Consider the following 22,156-nt stretch of genomic DNA (forward strand, 5'->3'; position numbering starts at 1 on the left):
GTATAAGAGACAGGGATTACAGTGTGTACCACTGTGCCTCACTCCAAAAAAATTTTTTTTTTTTTTTTTAAATAAGCCAAGGTAGTTTCACTTTGTAGTTCTATGTGATATATATATATATATAATTTATATATCTGTATCTATATCTATAATTTTTTTTTTGGGAGGGGGTATGGTGTTGTGGATTGAATCCAGGGCCTGTGCATGGTAGGCAAGCAGTCTATCAATTGAACCAAATCCCCCAGCCCTGTGTTAAGAGTTTTTTTTTTTTTTTTTTTTGGTACTGAGGATTCAACTCAGGGGTACTGAACCACTGAGCCACATCCCCACCCTATTTTGTATTTTATTAAGAGACAGGGTCTCTCTGAGTTGCTTAGTGCCTTGCAGTTGCTGAGACTGGCTTTGAACTCAGGATTCTCCTGTCTCACCTCCCAAGCCTCTGGGATTACAAGAGTGCGCCACTGCCCTCCCTGTGTTAGAGATTTTGATAGCCTGTTAACAGGCTTAATATTAATAACATTAATATTATTTATTTATTTTGTTTAGTGGGCTAGGGATTGAACCCAGGCCTTGCAAATGCTGGACAAGTGCTCTACCACTAAACTACATCCATTAGCCCTTATCTGTGATTTAGACCAGGTAATTTTAATTTATAGTTTATCATGTTTAAATATGCATTGGTTATTGGGGCTGGGGTTGTGGCTCAGCAGCAGAGCTCTCGCCTCCCACATGTGCGGCCCTGGGTTCGATCCTCAGCACCACATTAAAATAAATAAATAAAGTGAAGGTATTGTGTCCAACTATAATTAAAAAAAATAAATATTTAAAAACAGTATGGGGGCTGGGGATGTGGCTCAAGCGGTAGCGAGCTCGCCTGGCATGCGTGCGGCCCGGGTTCGATCCTCAGCACCACATACAAATGAAGATGTTGTGTCTGCCGAAAACCAAAAAATAAACATTAAAATTCTAAAAAAAAATAAAAATAAAAACAGTATGTATTGGTTATGAATAAAATGAGTGCTCACAAATACAGCATTTACATACAAATATCATATTACTCCAATGTCTTTACTTAGTCTCGTGATTCATTCAATAGTATAAGAACATCATTGATCTTCATACAAGTTTTGTTTGGTCTACACATTGTTTATGAAAATTTTAAATTAGTTTTCATCAATTAAAAATTGGGAGATTGGGGGCTGGGATTGTGGCTCAGTGATAGAGCGCTCACCTAGCACAGGCGGGACCAGATTTGGATCCTCAGCATCACATAAAAATAAAGGCATTGTGTTGTGTCCATCTATACCTAAAGAATAAATGTTTAAAAAAAATTGGGAGATTGCGTATGAAATCTGAATTTGTGACTTTTCTTTCTTTCTTTTTTTTTTTAAATTATAAGGTCTCTCAACACTGTTTGCTTTTTACTATAGCAAAATTGGTTGGCTCCAAGAAATAGCTACTCTCTCCTTTCTTTATGGGTTTAGGGGATTGTGTATAGCTCCAAGTGGCCAGCTGTACTCAACTGCCTGGTTGGCCCCAGTAGGCATATTTATTCCATTTATATTCTTATTTTATTTTTTTTTTAAAAATACTTATTTATTTATTTTTAGTTCTCGGCGGACACAACATCTTTGTTGGTATGTGGTGCTGAGTATCGAACCCGGGCCGCACGCATGCCAGGCGAGCGCGCTACCGCTTGAGCCACATCCCCAGCCCTATATTCTTATTTTAGATTTAGACCATTCAGATGTCTGAGAATGAATTTCAGATTTGTGTAAAGCACCAAAATAAATGTATATAATCAGGCTTATTTCCAAATTGAAAAATGGTCAAGGGTTTGTTTATTTATTGTAGTGCTGGGGCTCAAACCCAGTGCATACTCTAGGGGCAAGTTTATTGTTATTTTTTTGGTGGTGCTGGGGATTGTACCCTTAGTACCCTACCACTAAGTGACATCCACAGCCCTTTTTGTTTTTTTTATTTTGAAAGAGGGTCTTGCTAAGTTCTTTAGGTTGAACTCAAATTTGTGATCCCTTTGCCTCAGCCTCCTGAGTTGCTGCTGGGATTACAGGCATGCACCATTGAACCTGGTTTAGGGGTAAGGTTTTTATTATTATTATTTTTTAATATTTATTTTTTAGTTGTAGTTGGAGATGATACCTTTATTTATTTATTTATAATTTTTTTTTAGTAGTAGTGAGACACAATATCTTTATTTTATTTATTTATTTATTTTTATGTGGTGCTGGGGATCGAACCCAGTGCCTCACATGTGCTAGGTAAGCGCTCTACCGCTCAGCCCCAGCCCTAAGAGCAAGTTTTTTTTTTTTTTTAATTTTTTGATGTGTGGACCTTTATTTTATTTATTTATATGTGGTGCTGAGAATTGAACTCTGTCTCACACTTGCAAGGCAAACGCTCTATCACTGAGCCACAGCCTCAGCCCCCTAGGGTCAAGGTTTTAAGCAAGCAATTCACAGAGGAAAAACTTAATAATGTGTATGTGTATACACACAAAAAATTATATATATACACACATAAACACACATACATATATACACGAATATATGAAAAGATGCTTAGTAAACAATGTTATTTAGTAATTTTTTATTTTTTGTGGTGCTGGGGATTGAACTCAGATGGTCTCTACACTGAACCACACATCCCCAGCCCCTTTCCTTTTTTTTTTTTTTTTTAAGAATTTTAAAATACACACAGACAGACACACGCATGCACGCATACACAGTTGATGGACCTTTGATTTATTTATTTACTTATATGTGGTGCTGAGAATCGAACCCAGTGCCTCATACATGCCAAGCAAGCACTTTACCACTAAGCCACATCTCTAGTCCCCAGCCCCTTTTCCTTTTTTTTTTTTTTTGAGACAGGTCTGGCTAAGTTGCCCATGCTGCTCTAGAACTTGCAATCCCCCAACCTCTGCCTCCTGAGTTGCAGAAAGCTCACAGTTAGGCTTCTTTCCCTGGAATAATTATTCCATGTGTGCATGAGAAAGCATGGATCAAGATGTTTATTGTAGTACTATTTTCTTCAAACAAAAACATCATTTAAACAAAAAAGTGGAAACAGCCTTACTTACTTTGTTTAGGAAGAGATTAGATAAATAATTGGTTTATTCAAAGAATGGAATACTACTATGTCAAAAATTAATGAATTAGGGGCTGGAGTTAAATCACTTGCTTAGTCTTTGTGAGGCTTGATCCTCAGCAACACATATAAAATAAAGTAAAATAAAGGTATTCATCTACAACTAAAATAAAAAAAAATTAATTAATTACGTTAGTTTCTATAAGCATTGTCTGTCCCCCAAATATAATATTAAATGATTTAGGAATGGTGGCACCTGCTTATAATTGTAGCTGCTTGGGCAGGCAGGAACATTGCAAGTTCAAGGCTAACCTCAGCAACTTAGTGAGACCCTACCTCAAAATAAAAAATTAAAGGGGCTGGAGATGTAGCTCAGTGGAAAAGCTCCCCTGAGTTCACTTCCAGTGTGTGTTTGTGTTTTGGGGGGGGGTTGCTAAATAAAAAAAGCAAGTGTGAAAGTTTGTAAGATTGTACACATTTTGATACCATTTATGTAAAATTAAAATTATTTACAGGTCCTTATATATGTGTATCTAAAGTACTGAAACATACTTGGGAAAGAGATACATTAGCCTTAGGATAGTGGTGTCTTTAGGGCATGAGGAAGAATGGAATGGATTTTTCATTGAGTCTATTCAGTAGTCCATCATTGTACATGAGGAACATGTTCCAAGATCCCTAGTGGATGCCTGAAACCACAGGTAGTACTGAACCTTTATATACTGTGTTTTCCCCCATATGCCCTGCAGTGTTGCCACATTGTACCAGAGTTAAACTGTCCTTCATGGTTAATGCCTAGGTACCTCCTTTGTATCACTGCTCTTGCACCCTGGGGCCATTATGAAGTTAAATAAGGTCAATATTTGAATACAAGCACTTAAGAACTCAGTAGTCAATCTGATAACCTAGACTAGCTTTTAAGGCTTTTAAGTTACTAACCGTGGTAGTGTGTACAACCTGGCAATGATAGACAAATTGCTGATTCCCAGAAGAAACAGAATGAGATTTTATCATGTGAAGGTGGACAGTTTTAAACTTAAGAATTGTTACTTCTGGAATTTTCAGGCTGCTAGGGGCCATGGACAAAGGTGGGGGATACCACTATATTTTAGTTTTTTGGATCAGAAGAAAATAAGATTATCTTAAAAGCCAATTTTATTTTGGGACTTGGGTCATTAGTGTGGGTCATTACATTTGGGAATAGTGTTTCTTTGGGAAAAGAAAAATTTGAATAGGTTCTTATGAAGTTTTGACCTTATAATATGAGATATACCTTTTTCTTGTATCCTCAAAGAAAACCTCATGCTGGGTTAAAATATGTAATTTACAGTATGTAAAAAATGTTTTCTAGGAATGGGATTGTGGCTTAATGGTAGAGCGCTTGCCTAGCATATGTGAAGCACTGGGTTCCATCATTAGCATCACATAAAAATAAATAAAATAAAAATATTGTGTCCATCTACAACTAGAAAAATACATAAAAAGTGTTTTCTGGGCTGGGGTTGTGGCTCAGCAGTAGAGCCCTTGCCTAGCGTGTGCGAGGCCCTGGGTTCGATCCTCAGCACCACATAAAAATAAATAAATAAATAAAACAAAGGTGTTGTGTCCAACTACAACTAAAAAATAAATAAAAAAAAGTTTTCTAATTTAAAAAAATTTTGAAATAAAAAAAATTAATTAAAATTGTTTTAAATCCCAGTGTAAGGAGAAAAGATGCTTTTATTTGTTTCATTGGTTAGATGTTTAAATAGTGTGAAATAAATTTATTAAATTATTTTAAAAATTTATTAATAATAATAAATGTTATTGAAACATTTGGAGTTGAGTGCTGTGGCACCCACCTGTAATCTCAGTGACTCAGGAGGCTGAGGCAGGAAGATTGGGTGTTCAAAGCCAGCCTCAGCAATTTAATGAGGCCCTGAGCAGCTTAGTGAGACCCTGTCTCAAAATAAAAATTAAAAAGGGCTGAGGATGTACTCGGTGGTTAAGTAACCTTGGGTTCAATCCCTAGTACCAAAACAAAACAAAAACTATAACTTGGAAAATAATGAATTATATTAAGACTGTTCTTTTATTTCTACCTTTGATGCATAAATACTCGTCCAGATTTGGTTAAGTCTGGCAGTTAAGTCTGCAGTAAATTGCCTGCAATATTAGTCCAAAATGAAGATGTATGTATTACTAATATAGGCTATTTTTGATTGCTTTCTTTTCCCCTTAGGTGAGACAGGCGACCAATCAGATTGTGATGAATTGTGCTGATATTGACATTATTACAGCTTCATATGCACCAGAAGGAGATGAAGGTAAAAGCTGTTTTTCATTTTAATTTGGTGTGTGTGTGTGTGTGTGTGTGTGTGTGTGTGTGTACATGTGATACACACTTTCAGGTTAAGATGTCAATGTTTGTTACTTTAAAAATAGAAAAACTGGGAGCTGTGGCGCATGTTTATTATCCCAGGTACTTGGGAGATTGAGGATTGCTGTTTTGAGGTCCGCCTGGGTAGTGAGACCCTGTCTCAAAATAAAAAGGGCTGGGGATGTGGCTCAGTAGTAGAGCACCCATGGATTCAATCCCCAGTACCACACGTAGACATACACACATATACATTCAGAAAAGAAAAGAATATTTTATAGATTTATTTTTTGGGAAAAAAACAAAAACAAAAGATGTTTATGAGAAATATTTGAATAGTATAATTTCTTTTTTACATTTTTTATAACTTTATTTATTTATTTTTTGTGTGGTGCTGAGGATTGAACCCAGTGCCTCACATGTGCTAGGCAAGTGCTCTATCACAGAGCTACAACCCCAGCCCAGAATAGTATAATCTTATTGAGATACAGAAATGTCACAACTTAAATTCTGCTTTAAGCATTAACTTTTTTAAGACCATAAGAAAATCAGATTTTCGTAAGTGTAAAATCAGTATAACAATATGCATAATAAAGCTGATGAGTTATTTTAAAAATTAAGTACTTTGAACATGGAAGTTTCATTAAAGGAGCTTAGTTTATATGAGTTTTTCTACTCCTCCACAACTTTATTAAATTTTTAAGATAATGTCTTAACTTATAATTAAGAGAAAAATACTTGCTTTATGAGAACAAATTTGAAGGTTAGAAGGCTAGATGATAGGACTGGTTTTTCAGGAAAAGCATGTTAAAATGAAGAGTGGCATAGAGTATGAAAACTATTAATATCTTAAACATGAGAACTTATATCAATAAGGATATAATCAGTTTGAACCACAAATCTTATTCTCACGTAAGCTTCACTTTTTTTAAAAAAAATTTTAATATGTATTTTTTAGTTGTAACTGGACACAATATCTTTATTTATTTATTTTTATGTGGTGCTGAGGATCAAACCCAGGGCCTCGCACTTGCTAGGCGAGCGCTCTACCACTGAACCGCAATCCCAGCCCCAAGCTTCACTTTTAAAAGATGTTAAGTTTGGGCTGGGGTTGTGGCTCAGCGTTTCAGTGCTCACCTCGCACATGTGAGACCCTGGGTTTGATCCTTAGCACCACATAAAAATAAATAAATAAATTAAAGATATGCAACTACAACTAAAAAGTAAATATTTAAAAAAATTTGAAAAGAAAAAGATGTCAAGTTTGATATAAGCTTATACAAGTACATTAATATTGGAGCTGAATTGCCTTTTACTTTTGACTTTACCTTGCCATTTCTTATCAGAATGGTTGATTGTTTACTCTGAGACTTCCTCTTAAGTCCTCTCATTTGATATAAAATAAGTTAAAAATTTGATCTTTCAATTTACATTTTGTATTGTTATTTCTTTTCTCCTTTACATTAATGCTGAAAAGAAGCATACAAGGTTTATTCTAAGACTTGGCAAAAAAAATTATCATTATTATTTTTGGTGGTACTAGGGATTGAACCAGGGCGGTTGTACCACTGAGCTACATTGTCAGCCATTTTTATTTTTATTTTGAGACAGGGTCTTGGTAAGTTGTCCAGGGTGGCCTGGAATTCACAATCCTCTTGATTTAGCCTACAGGCATAAGCCTTGCTCTGGCAACATTTATGTCATGTATTTTTCTTTCATTATCTTGTCCATACCAAGTTGAAGTAGTAGCAGTTTTTTTGTGCATATTATTGCCATGATCATGTTATTTTCAGCTGATTGTGAATGTGAACTGCCATGGTTTTAAGTTTAAAGTAACATATACTTCAAATGGACTTGAGTGAGTGCCAATTTCTTAAAAATTATATGGTAAATGAAGGGATGATTTTTATTTTTAACTGTGAAGAAAAATGGAAGTACTTCATCCAGTTACATCAAGGCAAGCTTTCTTTGTTATAGGTAGAGAACATTGAAATTCAATATAGGATTTTAAAATGGTGCCCAGAGATCCAGAAAATTAAATGTACATCCTCCAGCTGACATGGTTTGAACTTGATTTGTTTTTTATCTTCCTCTACTAAAAAGCCAGGAAAGAATTCAGAGGACAAAAAGTTTTGAGTGTGCATAACTGAATTAGCTGTGCTAAATTTATAATTATTCATTTCTTTTATTTATTTATTATTTTTTTTATTATTTATTTATTTATTTATTTATTTTTTTAAGTTTTCAGCGGACACAACATCTGTGTTTGTATGTGGTGCTGAGGATCGAACCCGGGCCGCACACATGCCAGGCGAGCGCGCTACCGCTTGAGCCACATCCTCAGCCCCTCTTTTTTTTAAATATATGCATTTTAGTTGTAGTTGGATACAATACCTTCATTTTATTTTATTTTTTACATGGTGCAGAGGATTCAACCCAGCGCCTTGCTCGTGTTAGGCAAGCACTCTACTGTCAAGCCACAACCCCAGCCCCAGTGATTCATTTCTTTCTTTCTTTTTTTTTTTTTAACATTTTTTTTTTTAAGTTGTAGACAATACCCTTATTTATTTATTTTTATGTGGTGCTGAGGATCAAACCCAGGGCCTTGCACGTGCTAGGCGAGCGCTCTACCGCTGAACCACAATCCCAGCCCAGTGATTCATTTCTTAGGGAAGCCGAGTTAATGTTCTATAAGTGACTCAAGAGAAATATACACATTTATAGAAAATGAAAGGATTTAGAGACAGATTCAAATACAACATGAAACTTTTTTAAGTACATAAATTATTTTCCTTCAGAATTAGGGTACTTTTCTCATCTCTTCTCTTCTATAGCAACACGAAAAACCTGGAGTCATATGGAAACCCATTTAATTTTAGAGTATAAGAAAATGGGAAATGGTATTAATTTGGTATTTTAAAATTTGTCAGCAACAGGGTTAGATTTGGCCTTTTATACTACACACACATACACACACACAGAGATCTTAATTTTGCCCTTAAATATATTAGCAGTTAGTGATTTTTACCTTCTGGGGAAATATAATGTGTTGTTTCTTCAAAATTAGCAGTTATGATTTTTCAGTGCCAGCTCTTTCCCAAGCTGTATACTGATGACAGGGAAATAAATGAGTAAATAAGACATCATTATTTGATCCAACTTATCACACTTCTAGTACCCATTAATGCTTACAATTGGCCTTCTGCAAGATTGATTTAGATATTTGTAGCCACTAAATTTTGTTGCTTTAAGGTAAAATCAGAAAATTCTTTGAAGGCATAAAACTGTTGCTTCTTTGTGTGAGTTTTTAATGGGTGTAAAAAGGCCATCTTGTGATATATGCAGTAATCCTGAAAGACCTATTGGCATGTGTCTCTTTAAACTAAGGCACTGTCTTTTAAATATAATTAATTAAAAAAACCTATTTGAGATCCTACTTTGTAATATTTAAAAAATGAGAAATCAGTAAGAAAAACGGCTGAAAACTGTTTTTTTACTGTTCTGCACTTCAAGGGTTGGTGAAATCACTAGCATTTAAGCCAGTACAAGGAATGTACCTCCCTACACAGTGCAGGGATTAGTATTGCCATCAGCTTCTGCAAGAGAAATACGAAACTCTTGAGTGCCTGAACTCAGGTCTAACAGGTAAAGAGTTTTTTAATTTATCATTATAGATGGCTTGAGTGTAACTACATAGAAAATTATCACTTGAAAGTTTTATACCAATTTTTCCCTTATACTCTGTCAGGTATATGTTTGTAGAATTAGCTGTATAAGAAAACATTTTCCATTTGTGACATAATATTTCATATAAAATTCTAATATATAGTTTCAAATCTGCTAGCATCACTTTGGTTTATCTATATAAAGCATGCAAATTTTAACATTTTTCTCAAAATGTGATTGCATATTTGTATGCATGTGAGTGTATGCATTTGTTTAATGGAATGAAGTAGCTTATAAATATTGCCAAATAGTAATAATTTCAGAGCAGAAGTGTTATATTAATAATAAAAAGGAATGGTTCTTCACATTAAAAAAATTTTTTTTTAGTTCTAGGTGGACACAATGCCTTTATTTTTATATATTTATTTTTATGTGGTGCTGAGGATCAAACCCAATGCCTCACCTGTGCTAGGCAAGTACTCTACCACTGAGCCACAACCCCAAACCCAGTTTTTCACATTTGATCATATCTTTATCCAATTCTTAGTAATATCTATCCTATCATAAAATTATATGTAGACAACTAGTAACATTAATGGGCCATTATCTATTTGCTTTTGACTTATTTAGTGTCATTCTGAAAAGACATGCAACCCTCAAAGCAGAAAGATTGAAAGAAAAGGAAATATAAATTTTAATACAAATATATTAAATATATTATAGAATTTCATAAAGAAATTTTAAATGAAAGGACTCTTAAGTATAACTTCAGTTCTAAAAGATACAATATAGATTAGAACCAAAGTTCTTGTGGGGACAAATCAATAACAAGAATGAGTGAATTGGTTGGTTTAGGAAAATGAGTGACAGGACAGAGGCTGAACCAAAGAAAGAATGTTTCATATATATATATTCAAATTACAAAAAGAACTTTCATGGCCAAATAAAACATTTTTGTGAGCCATTTTGAGTTCTGCTGAAATGGCTCTGCTGAAGAGATATTCCAGGGAAGTGGTGTAATTTGCATCTTCTTTGTATCTTGAACCTAAAGACAAAATTTAACATAGCTGCCTCATTGAACAGAGGAAAAACCCTTATGAGAGTCTTATAGGCTTTTTTATTATTTAATTTTTTGTTCTTTTTATTTTTACTTTTTAATTTTTAGATTCTCATAGGCTTTTAATGAAAACAAATAATATGCCATATTATGGTGAAATATGTTAAATTGAGTTTGTTGTGTGTACTCCATTGATACATGCGGNTTTTTGGGGGGAGGGTACCTGGGATTGAACTCAGGGGCACTTGACCCCTGAGCCACATCCCCAGCCCTATTTTGTATTTTATTTAGAAACAGGGTTTCACTGAGTTGCTTAGCACCTCATTGTTGCTGAGCCTGGCTTTGAACTCAAGATACTCCTATCAGCCTCCTGAGCAACTGGGAATACAGGTGTGAGCCATTTCAAAGGGCTCTCCCACATAACTATATCTCCAACCCATAAATACTCTTAAAAAGATTCAGAATCTAACACAATCTTTTTTTTTTTTTTTCGGTATAGCTTTTAGAAGTTTTTTATTTTTATTTTTTTTGTCGCTGTAGATGGACAGCATGCCTTTATTTTATTTGTTTCATTTTTATGTGGTGCTAAGGATTGAACCCAGTGCCTCTTGCATGATAGGCAAGTGCTCTGCCTCTGAGCTACAGCCCCATCTCCTAGAAGTTTTTTTTTTTTTGTTTATAACTTTATTATTATTATTATTATTTTTTGTTGTTGTAGATGGACAGAATGCCTTTATTTTGTTTATTTTTATGTGGTGCTGAGGATTGAATCCAGTGCCTCACACGTGCTAGGCAAACACTCTGCTACTGAGTTTATTTAAAAAAATAAAGTTATACAGCTCCAGCCCTATCCTATAACTTTATTTTTTATTTATTTATTTATTTTTTTTAAGAGAGAGAGGTAGAGAGAGAGAGAGAATTTTAATATTTATTTTTTTTTAGTTATCGGCGGGCACAACATCTTGGTTTGTATGTGGTGCTGAGGATGGAACCCGGGCCGCACACATGCCAGGCGAGCGCACTACCGCTTGAGCCACATCCCCAGCCCTATTTTTTTAATTTACTTTTATGTGGTGCTGAGGATGGTACCCAGTGCCTCATAGGTGCCAGGAAAGCGCTGAGCCACAACCCCAGCCTTCTTGTTGTTGTTTTGGTGCTGGAGTTCAAACCCAGTGTTCTAGGCAAATGTTCCACTACTGAGGTACACCCCATGCCATTTTTAGAGGCCTTATTTCTGAGATCCTACTTTTATTAATTAGTGAACACTTTTTGTCTCTAGTTTATTCACTATTCCTTAGTGTATGATAAAGTTTTGGAAATTTGAGTGTAAAGTCTTTGCTGTTGTTCTACTGAAGAATTTATGCACAAGCCACTCACCATTTCAGGCTACACTGAGGAACCAAATATTTTCCAAATTCTTTGATAACTTTCAGGGCATCCTGTTTTTTTTAATTCAGTTGTTTTATTTTTAGATAACAAACTTAATTCCTATATACTCACAACCTTTCCTACTGTCCTGCATCAGAGTGGTATATTTCTAAACAACAAATAACCCTATGTTGAAATGTCATTATCACCTGAAGTCCACAGTTTATCTTGTAGTTTATTCTTGGTGTTGTACAATCTAGGGTTTGTGTATGTGTATGTACGTGTGTGATAACAGGTATCCACCGTTATGGTATCATACAGAATAGTTTCACTGGCCTAAAAATCCTCTGCCCTGCTGGATGTTGCTGCATACATCTCTAATCCCAGACATTGGGAGGTTGAGGCAGGCAGGTTACAAGTTCTAGGCCAGCCTCAGCAAGTTGGCAAGACATTATCTTGAAAGAAAGAAAGAACCCATTGTCTTGGGGTTGTAGCTTAGGGCCCCTGGGTTCAGTTCCCAGTACCACAACAAAACAAAAATACTTCTGCCCTGCCTGTTTATCATTCTCCCATCCCCTCCCTTAGCAACCACTGATCTTATTACTGTGGTCATAGTTTTTGCCTTTTCTAAAAAATCATGTAGTTGGAATCATGTAGTATATAGCCTTTCAGATTGGCTTCTTTCAATTTACTAATATGCATTGAAGTTTTATTTTATCCATGTCTTTTCACAGCTTAATAGTTATTTCATTTTAGTGCTGAATAATATTCCATTTTCTGGATGTACCAGTTTATCCATTTACCTACAAGGACATCTTGATTGCTTCTAAGTTTTGGCAAGTATGAATAAAGCTGCTACAAATATCCATGTGTAGGTTTTTGTTTGGTCTTAAGTTTTCATCCCATTTGGATAAATACCAAGGAGTAAGATTTCTGGATCATATGGTAGGAGTATGTTTAGTTTTGTAAGAAACTGCCTTGCTGTCATCTGAAGTGGCTTTACTATTTTGTATTCTGACCAGCAGTGAAAGAGAGTTTCTATTGCTCTACATCCTTAATAGCATTTGGTGGTGTTAGTGTTGTGGATTTTGTCATTCCAGTAGGTGTATATTGGTATCTAATTATTGTTTTAATTTGCATTTCTCTGGTAACATAAGATATGGAGCATCTTTTCATAGGCTTATTTGCCATCTCCTAGGTCTTCTTTGTGAGGTGTCTATCTGGATACTTACCTTCCCCTGCTCTCTCTCTCTTTTTTTTTTTTTTCCTCTTTTTGAAATCCTGGGAATTGAACCCAGGGATGCTCTACCAGTGAACTACATCCCTGTCTCTTTTTTAAATTTTATTTTGAGACAACGTTTCACTAAGTTGCTGAAGTTGGCCTCTAACTTGTGATCTTCTTTCCTCAGCCTACAGAGTAGCTGGAATTATAAGCATGTGCCACTGTACCTGCTTCCCTATTTATTTGAGACAGAGTCTTGCTTTGTTTCCCAGGCTGACCTTAAACTCATGATCTTCCTGCCTCAGCCTCCTGAGGAGCTAAAATTATAGGCATATGTTACTATGCCCCGGTAGAAGTTTTTAATTTTGATGAAGTCTAGCTTATCAGTTATTCTTTCATAGATAATCATTTGGTGATATATTTAAGTCATCACCAGCAATTACAAGTTAGTCTGGGCAATTTATTGAGACCCTGTTTCAAAATAAAAGGGACTGGGGGTATATAGTTCAGTGGTAGAGCACTCCTTAATTTAGTTAGCTCACTAGTAGAGTGCTGGCTAGTTGGCTAGTATGTGCAAGGTCCTAGTTCAGTCCTCATCCCAAAAAAGCCATTACTATACTCAAAGTCTCCTAGAATTTCTACTTTTTTTTTGTCTTCTCTGAGTTTTTAATATTTTATGGTTTATATTTAAGTCTTTGAGATAATTTTTGTGAAGTGTGTAAGGTCTGTGTCTAAATTTTTTTTTTTTTCCGCATGTAGATGTCCAGTTGTTCTTACATGATACTTGTTGAAGGGACTGGCTTTTTGCCATCATATTGCCTTTGCTCCTTGTCAAAGATTGTTTGACTGTATTTATGTGGTTCTATTTCTGGGCTCTCTGGTCAGATTTATTTGTCTATTCTTTCACTAATACCACACCATCTTCATTTCTGTAACTTTATAATAGGTCTTAAAGTTGGGTGGTTCAGTCCTCTGACTGTATTCTTTTCTTCAATATTGTGATTTTTCTGGGTCTTTTGCCTTTCCATGTAAATTTTAGAGTCATTTTGTCCAAATCTGTAAAATAATTTGCTGGAATTTTGGTTAAGTGCATTAAATTTATCCATCATATTTGGAAGAAATGATATTTAATGATATTGAGTCTTTTGTCTGCAAATGTGGACTGTTTCTCCATTTATTTAGATGTTTGATTTCTTTCGCCAGAGGCTTGAACTTTTCTTTCTTTCTTTTTTTGTGGGTGGTTAATCAGGGATTGAACTCGGGCATTTGACCAGCCCCATTTTGTATTTTATTTGCATGCCAGGCAAGGGCTATGCCAACAGAGCTACATCCCCAGCTGTTCTCTTTTTCTTTTCTTTTCTTTCTTTCTCTTCTTTTTTTTATGGTGCTGGGGATCGAACTTGGGGTCTTGTGCGTGCTAGGCAAGCACTCTACCAATTGAGCTATATCCCCAGCCTGTTTTCATTTTTGAAGAATAATTTTTCTGGCTATAGCTTTTATAAAGTTTGCAGTTATTTTCTTGCAGCCCATAAAGCTTTTCCATTGTTTTCTGGCTTCCATCATTTGTATTCGGAAAGAACTAAGTTGTGCAGTTGCTTCTTGACTTGATGATGGTATAACATTCTGATGAACACATCATAAGTTGAAAATATTTTGAATCAAAAATGCATTTAACATACTTAACCTACCAAACACGATCATAGCCTACCAACCCAGTACTCTTAGAGTGGGGATTGTTGACCCTTGTGATTGAGTGGCTGACTTGAGCTACTGTTCACTGTGGCTACCTAGCTTCTGCAGAGAGTATTGTATGGCATATTGCTAGCCTAGAAAATGGCCAATATTCAAAATTCTATATTTTCTACTGAACGCTTATGCTTTCACATGGTTTTGTCATGAAATCCTAAGTTGAACTGTTGTAAGTTGTCATTATTCTTATTGTTCTTTGGAAAGTGTGAGGTCTTTTCTGTAGGTATCCTAACCCCAGCTTTGATATGTACTTAATGTACAGTAAACTGCACTTATTTGAAGTGTAGTTTGATGAGTTCCCTGCCCCCTTGGTACTGGGTGCTTTACCACTAAGCTACATCCCTAGCCCATTTTAAAAAAAATATTTATTTTTTAGTTTTAGGTGGACACAATATGTTTATTTTATTTTTATGTGGTGTTGAGGATCGAACCCAGTGCCCCACCCATGCCAGGCGAGCGCGCTACCGCTACTGTTACCGTTTGAGCCACATCCCCAGCCCCCATTTTGTTTTTTATTTTGAGACAGAGTTTTACTAAGTTGCTTAGGTCCTCAATAAGTTGTTGAAGCTGGCCTCAAACTTGTTATTCTCCTGCCTTAGCCTCCTGAGTCTCTGGAGGCGTGTGCTACCACACTGGGCTCATGAGTTTTGACATATATATATATATATACACACACATACACACACATGTGAAACTGTCTGCACAATTAAAATGATGAAGATAGCTGGGTGCAGGGCTGGGGTTGTGGCTCAGCGGTAGAGCGCTTACCTAGCATGTGTGAGGCCCTGGGTTTGATCCTCAGCACCACATGAAAATAAATAAATAAAATAAAGGTACTGTGTCCAACTACAACTTAAAAAAAAAAAAAAAAACAAGATAGCTGGGTGCATGGCATACACCTGTAATCCCAGCTCTCAGAAGTCTGAGGCAGGAGGATTGCTTGAGACCAGCTCAGTACGGTAGTGAGATCCTGTATAAACAATTAGTGATTTGCTTTTTGACATTCTAAATGAATTTGAATTTTATATGGGTGGAATTATGCTGCTATACTCCTTGTTTTTTGTTTTGACTTTATTCAGCATAAAATTAACTTTGGCTATGTGAGTTTCAGTGTTCTTAAAAGGTCAGTTTTATTATTCAGATATGGTGAAGTCAACAAATCAGGAAATAACTGCTATTGAAAAGATAATCAATTGCTTATAATTTTCAAGAGGTAAATAAAGGCATGCCATACCTGCAGAGCTCCATGGGGAATCACCAAAGTTGATCAGGAGATAGAAGGAGCAGAAGGAAAATATGGGCAGTCACCATTCCACTTTTTTTTTTTTTTTAATTTGACTGCTCTATGTACTTTAGTTAAGTAGAATTATATTGTGTGTGTGTGTCACACACACACAATATAATTCTACTTAAATGAAGTACACACACACACACACACACACATTTTTTTTGGTACTGGGTATTGAACCCAGGGGTAATTTACTGCTGAGCTACCTCTCCAGCTCTTTTTTATTATTTATTTTGAGATAGTACCTTGCTAAATTGTCTAGGTTGTCCTTAAACTTTTGGTCCTCCTGCTTCAGCCTCCTGAATTGCTGGGATTATAGGTGTGTGCTACCCACACATGATCAGTATGTTTTTTTGTGAATGACTTATTTCAATTAACATAATGTCCTCAACATTCAGCTATGTTATAGCATTCTATAACATCAATTGCCTTTCTTTTGAAAAGCCAGTGGGTCACAAGTTTGGGACCACTCTGGGTAATTTATCTAGAGCCTGTTTCAAAATGAAATAAATTAGAAAGGGCCACAGATGCAGCTTAGTGGTAGAGCACTTACCTAGCATGATTGAGGCCCTGGGTTCAATACCTAGTACAACCACCAAAAACTCTGTGTGTGTGTGTGTGTGTGTGTGTGTGCGCGTGCGCGTGCACGCACACACGCATGTTTTTATCCATTCATCTATGAGTAGGCACATGGCTTGCTTGCCTCCACCTTCGGCTACTCTTAGCCCGTACTATGAAAATGGATACACGCATACCTCTTTAAGACCCTAATTTTAGTTCTTTTGGGCATATTCTGAAGTAGAATTTCTAGATTTTTTTTATTTTTTATTTTTTTGTGTACCAGGCATTAAACCCAGCGGTGCTTAACCACTGAGCCACATTCCCACTAATATTTTCTTTAGAGACAGGGTCTGAATTGCCTAGGGCCTTGCTAAGTTGCTGAGACTGGTTTTGAATTTGCAATCCTCCTGCCTCAGTCTCCTGAGCCATTGCGATTACATGTGTGCGTCACTGTGCCAGGCGAATTCTGGATCTTATAGTAAATCTATTTTTAAGTTTTTGAGAAAATATAATGTTTTCTCTAGTGGCTGCATCATTTTAGAGTCTCATCAACTGTATAAAAGGTTCTAATTTCTTCGCATCTTCACCAGTACTTGTTATTCTCTCTCTCTTTTTTATTAGTGACCATCTTAATGGGTGTATCATTGTTTTTTTTTTTGTTGTTTGTTTGTTTGTTTTGGTACCAGGGATTGAACTCAGGAGCACTTGACTCCTGAGCCACATCCCCAGCCTTTTTATGTATTTCATTCAGAGACAGGGTCTCACTGAGTTGCTTAGCCTTTGCTAAGGCTGGCTTTGAATTCTCAATCCTCCTGTCTCAGCCTCTTGAGCTGCTGGGATTACAGGTGTGTGCCACCACACCTGGCATCACTGTGGTTTTGGTCAGTATTTCTGTAATTCTTAGTGAGATATTGAACATCTTTTCATGTGCTTGCTGTTCATTTGTAAATCCTTTTTGAAGAAATGTCTGTTCAAATCCTTTGCTCATTTTTAAAATCAGGGTGTTTTTTTTTTTCTTATTGAGGTTGTATATGTTCTTTATATATTCTGGATTTTAATTCCTTGTCAGATGTATGATTCGCAAATATTTTCTTCCATTATGCCATTTCTGTTGACTGTGTCCTTTGATGCACAGAGGTTTTTAAGATTGATTAGGTCTAATTTGTCTTTTTTTCTTTTGTTGTATGTGCTTTTGGTGTCATAGTTAAGAAATACCAACTCTGATGTTCTAAAACTTTTCTCTTACAGTTTCTTCTAAGTATTGTTCTCATTAATCTGCTGAAGGTTCTTTTGCTCAGTTTGGATAGAAATCACAAATAGGTAAAGTGCAGCTCCCTTACTGTTAGCAGCTCTGAGCTTTGAATACCAGTGACTTTCGGCTCCTAGTATTAGCAGTCCTCATCAGCATTCTCCTGACAACCAGAACTTGCTGGAACTCTTCCAGCAGCTGCAGCTAGCCGTTTCTGGTAGCTATCCATGGCTACCTACTGTTCTCCTCTTGTTGTGTCCCGCACAGCAAGGGAACAGTTAACCAGATGAAGGTTGGGAGCAAGCTGAGAAAATAAATGTCTGAAGTAATAATGAGAAATAAAAGACACGAAAAATAGTTTACAGCGGGATGGGGGGTGGATTAGACGTAATCCCTAACAAAGAGAAAAAGCCCACCAACCTTTATTTATAAGGAAGCACATCAAATGGATTTATTGTGAGAAAAGTTTTTTTTTTTTTTTTTTAAGATAAACAAGAACTGAGAAGCTGTGGGGAAAATGGATTGATCAGAGTCTTATCACTTGCACAGTATCTTCTCTTCCTCTAGACAGCTGGTGCCTCAAGGCTATTGAGGATGCCCATATTTCTTTGACCCCAGGGCAGCAGGCATCAGAATTCAAAGCTATAGAACTCATAAATTCCATGCCAGGCATGGAATCTGCCCCATTAACAGTGGCCACCTGCAAATTGGTGTGTCTTTCAGCACCATTACAGGGAAAGATTCTCAGAAGCAGCAGTCTGCTGTTCAAGGCTATCGAGTTAGAAAAGTAATGATTTATTTGCTGCTCCCGACAGTTCTTCTGCTGCTAGCTGCCCTCAGTGTGACCATCCCTTGCTGCTGGCCTCTTTCAGTGCCAGCAGCCTCAGGGTTATCAGCTGAACCTGCTCTACTTGAGATAGAAATCATGAATAGGCAAAATTTAACCATCCCAAAGAGGCGTTATTTGGATTTATGTTACAGCATTAGGGGAAGCAGTACCCAGACTGTTCGAATAAGCAAATGTGGAAGCCTGCTTATATAGATCAAAAGGCGGCCTGGGTCCTTGCATATGCAGTGTCTTGCCGGCTAACCACAGATTTTCTACCTGGTCATGGGTAAGAAGGGGCTTCTCACAGATGGGGCAACTGAAGTGGCTGCAGAGGGCTTGAGTTATTTAGAGAAGCTGTGGGACAGAGTTATCTGGGATTGACATGCCACTGAAATTTGTGACAGCCAAAGCAAAATGTCTTCCAGTGGCCATGACTAAGGGGTGTCTGATGTAGTCTTGGCTAACCACGAAATATTTTGGGGGCAACCATGGTTGTCAAAGAGAGAAGAACAAAAAGTAACTCTTGGAGAGCATTGGGCCCTTCTCTTCTCACATTATAGTTTTAGGTCTTACATTTAGATCTTTGATTCATTTTGAGTTAATGGTATAAAGTAATGATCCAGACTTCATTCTTTGTATAGATATCCAGTTTTCCCAGCATCATTTCCTGCCACATTTTTATTGGGATTCATCTAGAGGATCCTATTTTATTTTGTTGCCCATTGATTTAGCTGTTTTGATTCAACTTGTCTTTTTCTGCTGATGTGCCAAGGTTTATTTGATTGAATACTAGATACTGAATTAGGAAAAATAGGTGCTCAAAATACAATGGTGGTATCATCTTCTGGAGAAGATTTTTTTGTTTGCTTCATCTTTGTTCATCTTAAGGTTAATACTACTGATGGATCATCTTTTTTTACTATCAGGACTTGCTAGGGTGTTTTTGAAGTTTAATCTCATTCCATGAGTGGATTACCTTTCTTCTTGTTCATTCTTATTATGAGAATATTATTTTTCAGATTTTAAGTCCAAAGCAGAAGCGTGGTTTATCAAAGCTCCCATTCTTTTAGTTTTTAATATTTATTTGTATGCGGTACTGAGAATCAAATCCAATGCCTCACACATGCTAAGCAAGCACTCTACCACTGAGTTGTAACCCTAGCCTAAAGCTCCCATTCTTTTTTTTTTTTTAAAGAGAGAGAGAGAGAGAGAGAATTTTTTAATATTTAGTTTTTAGTTCTCGGCGGACACAACATCTTTGTTTGTATGTGGTGCTGAGGATCGAACCCGGGCCGCACGCATGCCAGGCGAGCGCGCTACTGCTTGAGCCACATCCCCAGCCCTCCAATTCTTAATTGGTCCTGGATTCTGACTTTTAGCTGTGAGGCCTAGCAGACTCAGCAAATGACTCCAGAGCAGAAGTGACCTAGAGTGCAAAGCTTCCGTTCTGGAAACCCATACTCTTCTTCATCTTGACTTCCTAGTCTTGTAGTCCTTTACTACTTTTAAGAAGAAATCCCTCCTCCATGGAACATTTTTATTTCTGCAGGGGAGTCAGGTAAAGGAGAATGAGAATTTGTTTAAATTATGCTCCATTCTTACTTTAAATAAAGTTAATCATTTTACAGATGAAAATCTAGAATTGAGTAGTAATGTCATACCATTTAATCAATGGAAAAATTGGGTCTAGACTCCAGATATTTGCATTACTTTAGTGTTTGTACTGCTGATGAGTGTTTATAACTAAATACTCAGTAATCATTTATTAAGAATAGGAATACCCTGGAAGGAATTTCTTTGTTGGACGAGATTTATATTTGCCATATTTACATTCTTTTTATACTTTTTAGATAGCTCAATGGGATAGTATCATCCTATGTTACATAAATAATGGGTCAATTTAGAAATAGAGAATTGTCAGATAGGTTTGGCTTGAACTTTAATTATGCATATGTCTGAATGGTTCTTATGCCTGAGGATGAGAAAGAAGTCCTTTTGCATCCTTGTAAAGTAAGATGTATCTCTGAGCTCTTAATTTTATTTTCTCTTTAGTCTCCTTTGGAATTTCTCCAGAATGATGTTTTTTTTTTTCCCCCAATGCAACACATATGAGGGTTTATGAAGAAGTATTATGTTCCCAGTAGCAGTGGCTATTGTAATCCTTTGTTGACCGTGCACTTTCTTTTTCATTGAATCATGAATTGCTTTTTAAAATGAATAATATGATAGGAGGTTTGTCATCTGGATTAAAAATAAAAAAAAAAAAAAACATTATGTTTGATTCAGTACTGAAATATATAGGCACATGTGGGATATATAGAAATTTGTAGATTATGTTACCTTTATTATGTTATTTTATTTATTTACTGCAGTGGCTTAGAAGAAGACAGTCTTTTTAAATTTACTTTTAAAAATTGTATTTATTTAGTTATTTACTTTTAAAAGAGAGAGAGAGAATTTTTTAATATTTATTTTTTAGTTTTCGGTGGACACAACATCTTTGTTTGTATGTGGTGCTGAGGATCGAACCTGGGCCACACGCATGCCAGGCGAGCGCGCTGCCGCTTGAGCCACATCATCAGCCCTAAAAATTGTATTTATTTTTAAGTTAACCAATATATATCTATTATGTACAACATTGTGTTTTTAAATATATTTGTATATATGTGGAGAGAGGTAAATCTACTGATTTAACAAATATATTAATTAGCTCACATAGTTATTATTTTTGTAATGAGATCATCTATCTAGTATCTTTGTATTTTTCAAGAATATAATATATTGTCATTAATTATAGTCATCATACTGTACAAAGAGCTCTTAAATTTATTCTAAAGGAAGACATTTAAATTGTAATTTTTTTTTTGGATGTGTGTGTGTGAGATATTGGGAATTGAACCCAGCACCTTATGCATGCTTGGCAAGCAGTTTATACTGTGCTATATCCCCAGCCCTCTTTAAAAAATTTTTTTTTTTTTTTTGAGGCAGTTTCTAAGTTGACCAGGCTGGCCTTGAACTTGGTGTCCTCTTGCCTCAGCCTCCATAGTAGCTGGAATTATGGGAGCACACCATCACACCCAGCTAGAAAGGAAATTTTGAAGTACAGTTGAATTGGCATTTCTGATATTAGAATTTTTGGGTTATATATCTGTTGTCTTGTTATAATGGCAGGGCAAAATCTACTAGAGATTTGTCTGCACAAGGCTAGCATAAGCAGTAACAATTTTGACTGGCTTTTTTTTTTTTTTTTTCTATTTCAGTGATTTTCTTTTTTCTTTTTCTTTTTTTTTTCAGTACTGGTGATTGAAACCAAAGGCACTCTACCCCTGAGCTACATCCCCAGCTCTATTTTTGCTTTATTTTTTTCTTTTTACTGAGTCTGTCCTTGAATTTTTCATTCTCCTGTCTCAATCTTCTGAGTAGTTGGGATTACAGGCGTGTGCCATTATGCCTGGTTCTTTTTATTCTTTTTTAAAAGATAGCCTCCTAGCCAGGTGTGGTGGCGCACACCTTTTATTCCATTGGCTTTGGGAGGCTGAGACAGGAGGATCATGAATTCAAAGCCAATCTCAGCAAAAGTGAGGCGCTAAGCAACTCAGTGAGTGTCTCTAAATAAAATACAAAATAAGGCTGGGGATGTGGCTCAGAGGTCAAGCGCCCCTGAGTTCAATGCCCAGTATCAAAAAAAAAAAAAAAAAAAAAA

At 36.1% G+C, this 22,156-nt stretch overlaps 1 protein-coding gene across 1 annotated transcript in view; it reads left to right on the forward strand.

The window, feature by feature from the left end:
• Positions 1-22,156, forward strand: part of Npepps (aminopeptidase puromycin sensitive) — an 89,746-nt gene that overhangs the window by 11,133 nt on the left and 56,457 nt on the right. Inside the window, exon 2 of the mRNA XM_015506658.2 lies at positions 5,328-5,414. Coding sequence (XP_015362144.2) covers positions 5,328-5,414 — 87 coding nt within the window. The remainder of the gene's footprint in view (positions 1-5,327; positions 5,415-22,156) is intronic.

This window comes from Marmota marmota, unplaced genomic scaffold (assembly GCF_001458135.2).
Source record: "Marmota marmota marmota unplaced genomic scaffold, marMar, whole genome shotgun sequence".
Taxonomy (NCBI): Eukaryota; Metazoa; Chordata; class Mammalia; order Rodentia; family Sciuridae; genus Marmota; species Marmota marmota.